Source organism: Lactuca sativa, chromosome 7 (genome assembly GCF_002870075.4).
Source record: "Lactuca sativa cultivar Salinas chromosome 7, Lsat_Salinas_v11, whole genome shotgun sequence".
NCBI classification, from domain to species: domain Eukaryota; kingdom Viridiplantae; phylum Streptophyta; class Magnoliopsida; order Asterales; family Asteraceae; genus Lactuca; species Lactuca sativa.
Window position 1 is genome coordinate 75,695,686 of NC_056629.2, and position 8,827 is coordinate 75,704,512.

General features: G+C 30.9%; 1 protein-coding gene and 1 pseudogene across 1 annotated transcript; one reads left to right on the forward strand and one right to left on the reverse strand.

Moving 5' to 3' along the window:
• Positions 1-782: 782 nt before the first annotated feature.
• Positions 783-4,977, reverse strand: LOC111879557 (uncharacterized; annotated as a pseudogene).
• Positions 4,978-6,008: 1,031 nt separating this feature from the next.
• LOC111879594 (EG45-like domain containing protein) lies at positions 6,009-6,911 on the forward strand. The gene is made up of 3 exons (XM_023876059.3): positions 6,009-6,303; positions 6,392-6,671; positions 6,757-6,911. The coding sequence occupies exons 1-3, from the start codon at positions 6,195-6,197 to the stop codon at positions 6,761-6,763; spliced, it is 396 nt and encodes a 131-aa protein (XP_023731827.1). The 5' UTR covers positions 6,009-6,194; the 3' UTR covers positions 6,764-6,911.
• The last annotated feature ends 1,916 nt before the right edge of the window (positions 6,912-8,827 follow it).

Genomic DNA, 8,827 nt, shown 5'->3' on the forward strand with positions numbered 1-8,827 from the left:
TTAAAGTTAAATAGAATTTAAAATTTAATTATGTAATAAATAATATATCATTAACTTTTTTTTTGAACCGGCAAATACAAATATATAATCTACACCTAAACTAACACCTAATTCCACCTATGTCCACGACGGGACTTGAACCCTCGACCTCAAGGAGGGAGGACACCACTGGATACCGCTGGGCTAGAAGCCCTTTGGTAATATATATCATTAACTTAGAAAACTTATATAGTATTTTGAAATAACTTTTTTATTTATAAGTATTTAATTACACAATAAATTGTAACTATTTAACTACAAATAAAGATTAATAAAACCTTGCTTTTTACTGCTTGTTAATCGTTCATAGTGATTGCACGTTATATTAATAGAAATTGTAGTTGTTTTCATCTGTTTTTCTGAAAACTTTACATTGATTTACTATGTCATATGTTTATTTTTTAGGCTTACTAACTATAACATTGAAAGTCGTTCAATGCTACTGTTTTTGTTAGAATATGTTCTCTATTTTTAGTAAATTTGTAAATTTTGAGAATTTAATCACAAATTTAAATCCACATATTTTATAAAAGATATTGCTTTATATAATGCAACATAATTTTAAATAACTACCAAAAAAACCCAAAACAACATCGGAATTGATTTGATACAAAACAAACTATATATGTATCTAATGAAATTAACATAAAAAAATACAATGCATAATTATAAATAAATAAATTATTAGGATGGATGAAATGTGCTTTGCTAAAAATGAGTAAAAGATGCTGCAAAGAAGTTGGTTATAAATTACGAAAAACTTTCTTATAAACTACATTGGAAGTTTTATTGGTGAGTCTACCATTTTTATCTAAAATTAATAATTTCAATCCCTCTCTGCTTTGTACTCTAGATAATGCAACATACAATTGCCCATGTGAAAAAACTGAATCTTTCAGAAACAAACCAACCTTGGATAACGATTGTCTTTGACTCTTATTAATAGTCATTGCAAAACATACCGCCAAAAGAAACTGTCTTCTTGTGAATTTGAAAGGAATTTTTTTTCTGATGGAGTTAAAGACATTCTTGGAATAAAAGTCCGGTTTCCAATATTAGTTCCAAACATTATACGTGCCTCGATAACACGTTTGCCTAATGATATAACCTGTAGTCTAGTGCCATTACATAAGCCGTTTTTCTGATCAATATTTCTCAGTAACATTACTGGAACACCAATTTTTAAAACTAACTTATGATTTGGTAGACCGGACACTTTAAGACCATTTAATACATCAGGCGAGTATAAATTTGCATCAAACTGATCATGGACAAATTCGGACTGACATAGGCTATCTGAACTTAAATATTCAACCTCATCTCCCGGAAACTTCTTAAGCAAACGATCGTTTATTTCCTGAACAACTTCATTCTTTGGAGCAAGTATAGCTCTTTCTTAGAAATAATTTGTACTGCTATACTTCTCCAAAATTGAAGGATATACAAACTCAATTAATGAACCTATAGGATCATCTAGATCATTAATGAGAATATCATTCGGAATATCGATAATCGATTCACCGTCGTTCGGACCACCGAGTTTGCCTTCTCCTATATCCAATAACCAATTTGCAAAATCTCTTATTTTTTCTATATCAGGTTGATCCCTTCCAACAGTTAGCCTCATGGTTTTTGTTAATCTATACACTTTGTAGTGTTGCCATAAATATGAAGAACTCAAAGAAGCATTAACAATATTCTGTCTGCTGCCACCCGGAACAACGGGTAGAATCTGTCTGAAATCTCCTCCAAAAACTATAACTTTCCCTCCAAAAGGAATATTTGAGAGGCTAGAATTTCCACACCTTAATACATCTTTCAAAGTTCGATCTAAAGCTTCAAATGCATGCTTATGGATCATAGGTGCTTCATCCCAAATTATCAAAGAGGTTTTTCTTAATAAGTTAGCCAAGTCACCATCTGGATTTATTTTACAAAAAGAATCCTCTGTAAGTTCAAATGGAAGTATAAATCGAGAGTGTGTTGTTCTACCACCGGGCAACAATAACGAAGCGATACCACTTGAAGCAACATTTAAAACAATATTACTGTCTGATCTAATTGTTGCAGATATTGTCTTCCATAGAAAAGTTTTACCCGTTCCACCATAACCATAAACGAAGAAAACACCTCCTTTATTTTCTTTAACAGCACTCATGATGTTAAGGAAAATATTACGTTGCTCATTTGTTAATGCAAGAAACATATGATCAAACTCATTCTTCATAACGGGAATGTCATAATCTAGCTCCTCAATGATAAGTCGATTGTTCGAAGAAACTGATTCAACATCTGGGTAAGGCATCTTTGTGAAATTTTTGAGAGTGGAGTTGTTTTGAAGTAAAATTTGTTCTATTTCAAACAAAGTTAAGTTCTTAACTTCATCTTCACCGAGTGATAAGTCTGCACCATAAATTTTAAATTAATTATAAAATATAAAATACAATATTTAATAATATTTATAATAATTTTTTAATGGGTGTTGATAAGAAAAATAAAATATTTTAAATATAAATGAAGAAAATAAATTAAATACCTGGAGACTTCAACCTTTGTCGTTGGTTATATAGAATTCCATCTGACAAATATTCCCATGTATTTTCCCAAACAACCTCTGGTTTAGACATACTAATACACATCAACAATGTGGCAAATAAGAAGCGTAGATGAAAACCAGATCCAGAATGACTTGCTTCTTTAATTGCATCGATGTATTCTTTGTCATCATCTAATAGCCCGAGTGCATAACAAGTATCTCTAAAAGAAGAATATGTTTCACCATTTACCGTGCGAATTTCATCAAATGATGTCGGACCTTTAACTTTATTTAAAAGAATCCTTAAAAAATAAGCTTCACCAAGATTAGGTGAAACTGAATGAATTCGACCAATGGCTTTTCCTACTTTCCTTCTCTTCCAAAACCTATCATTTAATACCCAAACAAAGTTTGTAGGAAATTCAACATATGTAAGTTCTCGTGCTTCACTATTAATTGCATTACATTCCATCCAAGCTGTGAACTTTGAAGCAGCAATAGAAGGTTTGTCCAGAACATCGTCGATATCATCGTCTTCGCCATATACAATATGTTATTGATTAGGAAGATGAAAATGTAGTCTAACCACAGAAGGATACCTGCAATTATTCATTGAAACAAATGTAATATTTAGTTGGTTTAAAAAATATTAACCAACCTCCTCGTCCATGACGATCATTTCAATTGCTAAAACCTGGTTATTTTTTATAAAATTCCAAATCTTTAACACTCGTAGTTTGAGATGTGAATCATCAGCAATATCTTCAATGTCTTTTAGGTATAGTTTATTGCCGATATTGATTTCCTGTAAACAATTGATAGAATATGAAAATTAATATTCATTTTACTGTTTTCATTTAAATTGAAAGCATATTAGTGTTGTAGTGAAGACCATGAAAAGCAATAGTACCAAACAGAATCCAAAAACACACATACAATAAACATATAATTTTATTGAAACATTTATATTTAATTGGTCTATATGAGTGTGTGTGTGTGGATATATATTTATGACCATGGGCAAAAGGGTCATTTTTGTAATTATTGAGGTGCTACACATACAATTAAGTAATTAATCAGTTAAGCAGTCAAGAAAATAATTTTGTATAAGCAGTCACACACATGCATACACATTGAAATAATCAAAATAGTATTAATTGTTACATGCATATAAAAAATAAAACGATTTAGTCATACAACCCAATATATTAATCTGATGAATACATCACTATATTAAAATAAGAAATCATAATAGAATATTGATTTTGATTTCATTATTAATGACATGCTATGGCTGGTCAGAAAAAAATGAAATGATATAATCATAAAATAAAGATACAAATCAGCTATTTTTTGCATTTATACAAAATTTATTGCATACACATTGAATGACATTAAGAAGTTTTATTAGACATCAGGGAAGATTAAACAAAGTATTAACTGATTGGATATTAGGGAAGAAATTAAATAGTTAAGCAGTCACACACATGCATACACATTGGAATAATCGAAAGAATATTAACTGTTACATGCATATAAAAAATGAAACGATATAGTCATACAATAAAGATACAAATCAACTATTTTTTTTTTGCATATTATACAAAATTTATTGCATACAGTTTGAATGACAAACCGATATATTAATTTGATGAATAAATCACTATATTAAAATAACAAATCATAACAGAATTTTGATTTTAATTTCATTATTAATGACATGCTATAGCTGATTACAAATCAGAGAAAAAAGAAACAGACATTCGCAATTTCATTCTAAAAATGATTTGATTTTTTAATACATTCGCAATCAATATATAAAGTTTAAAACATCTGATTTTAATTTCATTATTAATGACATGCTATGGCTAATTACAAATCGGGGAAAAAAGAAACAGACAATCACGACATGAAGATGAACACATTCAATAATTATAAGATCATAACAAAACATCATGAGTATTAGGGTTTAACTTAGTGATTGTACTATAAACAATTTATTACATCGATATTTAAAATACATACATACACTAACAGTGAGTAATAGATTTCGATAGTCACAGATAGAATGCGACATGAAGATGAACACATTCAATAATTATAAATTTTTTTTAATAGACTACATAAAAGAACAACGGATAGCGACTTGAAGACTTGATAACAGTGAGAAATACATTGAGATAGAAATATATATCAGACGACTTCAACATGCACACAGTGAACAACTATCAAAAAAAAAATTAATATCATACCTTAAAGCAATAACAACAACCGACTTGAAGATTTCCTGCAACGTTTTCTTTTTCTCTGTATTTTGGATTCGATATGAATGAAAATAACCGTGAGAATGTATTTAAGATTAATTGATTAGCTAAATTGCGTTTTTTAGGAGTTGATATCATGATATATTTGAAAGAATTAGAAACATACGCTTATCTTTAGAAACAAAATAATGATAATTTAATTTCAATTCATTTGAATTTTGCAGGAAGAAGTCAAAAAGAAGCCCAGAAATTAAGCAGTCGATTTGATTTCTGAAGGGTAGTATAGGAAATTAACATTATAAGAAAAGAGTGGGAAAAATGGCTTTGGGGGGCTATGTGAATGCCCCGTGGCGAGATGCTATTTATTTATTAAATTAGGGGATTCGGATTTTAAAAACATTTCCTTAGTATATCCATAAATCTTTTAAAAGTTTGTGCATCGGTCTCCTTTTGAACGTATATACGGACGATATTTTGTTAATTACATATTTAACAAATTTATTAAAATTAAGCCGGGTATAAATGAAAATATATATAAAAAAAGCTGATAATATTCAAAATCAAAATAAGATAAAACGAATATAAAAATTGAAATCAACAAAGTGGAGATTGTGGGACCACCTCTAAACGTTTGAAGCGGTTCTTGAGCCAGATGTGGTTCATGCGACATCACATGTCACTATGGTATAAACAAAATATGGACTGGTTCTCGACTAGTCGACTCTATTAACCTTTTCATGGAGTCGTATAGTGGATATGCTCTACGCATCACCATGACTTGAAACCACCAAACCTAGCTAAACATTTAGGCCCAACCGAGGCGCAAGGCTGCACGGCATACGAGGGTGTGTGGAGCTGAGGTGGAGCTCGGTGGTCAAACTGCAAAGGAGTAAACAGGTGTTTGGCGGAGGTGGAATTCGGTGGTCTCGACGTCACTTCCCCAAACCTAAAGAGAAGGCGTCAATTTATCTAGGACCACACTAGACATGGGTGAATCTTGAAATATTAATCGAATGTGAACATTAAAACGATAAGAACACCATTCCTTCTAAAAGTAGCAATTTTCACGAAAGTCCAAAGATATTGTCAGAGAACCCATCCTAAAAGTAGCACTAATGTAGAACAGTAGAACACAACAATCTATTCTTAGAAGCCCTTTTCTCTGACTGGAAAATTTTATTTGTACTTTGTTGAACACATGACATGATCAAATCATATCAACCTAAGAGCTAGGTCTTTCCATCTATAAAAGGAAACCTTTATTCCCTTCTCCACACCAAAACAAGTAAACAATCTCACTGAAGGGTTTTCAGTACTTGAGTAGCGATAAAAAGGAAACATATTACTTACCAAAGATGGGTTTCGGGACCAAAGCTTTAATCCTAATTAGCATGGTCGTATGTCTCACCTCAGTTGCTCATGCCCTCAATGCCATGGCCATCGTATATAGCCCACCTTATGTTCGTAAGTATTATTTGTTCTTCAAATTCCACAATAATGCAAACTAAATTCGATCTTCGAGCATCATTATTGTTCTTTTGTGATTTTGCAGCATCACTCTGCTTCGGTATGCAAGATCAAGGCACCATGATTGCAAAAGCACATAGTGGCTTGTTTGCCAATGGAATAGCCAGCTGTGGAAGGAGGTTCCGAGTGCGTTGCCTTAGTGGAACCAACAAAGCCATTCGGGATGCATGCACAGGAAATAGTGTTGATGTTACGGTTGTAGGTACTTGCAGCGGATGTGCAGTGAATGAACTTCAACTATCTGAAGAATCTTTTGGAAAGATTGCTCGTCTTGCTCTTGGGAGAGTTAACATTGAATATGAGCAGTAATTATGCGTTAACCCTTCTCACTTTATCAGGTTTACCATTTTGGTATGACGTCGTTCTAATTGCCATTTTTGTTGTTTTCAGGATATGAATGTAGAGACATGAACATATATAACGAATACAAGATCTTTTAACGAGTTTTAGTACTAAAGCGTATGAATAAGTGAGAGTGAAACATAGTAAGGTCTTGATAATTATCTGTTTTGTTAAATAAAATGGTCGATAACGTTATTTTATCATACCCCTATTTATATTTCAAACATTTGCTTCCACTTGTATCCATCCGTTCTTTCAGGTTATGTGATAGTAATCCATCAAAATCTCAATTAATTGCTTCTAATACGTGCACCTGGAAATGAAAAGCGAACTTGGATGCACGTTTTGTAGGCTCGGCCTTCTCATTATAATAAGGGAAAATGATTTAAAAGCACAACAAAGTTTCAAAACCATTCAAAAAACTCCAATCAAGTTTTGTTTGTTCAAAAAAACCCAACGAACTTAACATTTTATCTAAAAAGTCCAACAAAATTCCAACCGTTCAGAAAATCCCAATTTTGTTTTGCTTAAGTTCGTTGGGTTTTTTTTGAACAGTCAAAACATGATTGGAGTTTTTTAAACGCTTTGGAAACTTCGTTGGTCTAACAAGTAATTTTTTCGATACGGTAATAAGTCACGTCATATGTTTCTCTTATTTGACTTTCAGGAAAGTGTAACTTAGTTGAGATTTTTAGACAAAATGTTAAGTTTGTTAGGTTTTTTTGAACAGACAAAACAAAATTGAAGTTTTTTGAACGGTTTGGAAACTCAATTGGGTTTTTAAGTCATTTTCCCTTATAATAATGAATCAGTCGATTTGGGGAGAGTATTGAGAGAAAAGTGAACTTGATATAAGGGATCCTCTGCCTCCCTATATTTTCATAAGGGTGTTGAAAAAAATCTCAATTGGTATGCTCATAAACGCAAACGACGGAAACTGGATCAAGGGAAACCAATTGGCTAGCAACCTCAACATATTGCACACTTATAATTAATGTGACACTCAGCTTTTCCTTCATCCTTATAGGAAATTATAATTAAGAAATGCGAGGACCACCGAGCAATTCTTCTTAAAACAAGCTTTGAGTCGAAAATCACTCGCAGCAAAACCCATAACAGATTTCGAGTGCACACAGCCACCTCGCAAAAGCTAGAGTTCCAGTATCAATGGCTAATCCACTAATGGGATGTTTGGGATTTTGCTTATTTAAAATTTATTCTATTATTTTTTTTTTTTTGGCAAATTGAGTAATGGGATGTTGGGATTTTGCTTATTTAAAATTTATTCTGTTTTTTTTTTTTTTTTTTTTTTTTTTTTTTTTTTTTTTTAATTTTGCGCACCAATCTTTTTATAAGCAACAATTTTACCCTTTTCTTTATTTTACGAAACTTTATAGGGTTGTCAACCAAGGTTCCTTCGTGTTCGTTCGTTTAACTTTAAATGATAAACAAACGAACACAAACAATTAAATGAACAAAAATTAACATTAAATAATTTAAACAAACGAATACAAATGAACTTAAATAAACATATACAAACAAATAGATGTGAACTTAAACAGAACAAATACATACAAACATGTTTATTTAAAAAATCTATTTATAGTAAAATAAAATAATGAACGTAAACGAGCATACACGAACGAATATAAACGAACATAAGCAAACGTCAGCGAACATAAATGAATGAACGAGAGTGTTGTTCGTATTCGTTTGTTTAACTAAACTAACGAGATATCTTTTTCATATTCGTTCTTTTATTATATACATATATATATATATATATATATATATATATATATATATATATATATATATATATATATAATGTCAATTTTACTGTTTCATAAATTTTACTAAACTTATTATTTTATCCCTATTGACTAGAAAAATATATTTTTCTATCCCAATTTTATTTTTTACACATAAATTTAAAAATAAAAAACAACCTTCATTAGTAAAAAAAAGTATTTAATAGTACTATGACTTTTTTTTGGTCTGGTGGAAGCTTAAATCAGCACCATTTAAACACTTTCACATTAATAAACCAAATAGCCAAACCATTCAAAGCATTTGTTGGTGCAATTTTCCTATATCCGTAGTAAATGCATCAAAACAC

Bases quoted from the DNA above. Each gene is read 5' to 3' on its own strand.
- LOC111879594 (XM_023876059.3), top strand. From the start codon at position 6,195: ATGGGTTTCGGGACCAAAGCTTTAATCCTAATTAGCATGGTCGTATGT. The intron at 6,304-6,391 runs GTAAGTATTATT...GTGATTTTGCAG, and splicing joins ATATAGCCCACCTTATGTTC to CATCACTCTGCTTCGGTATG.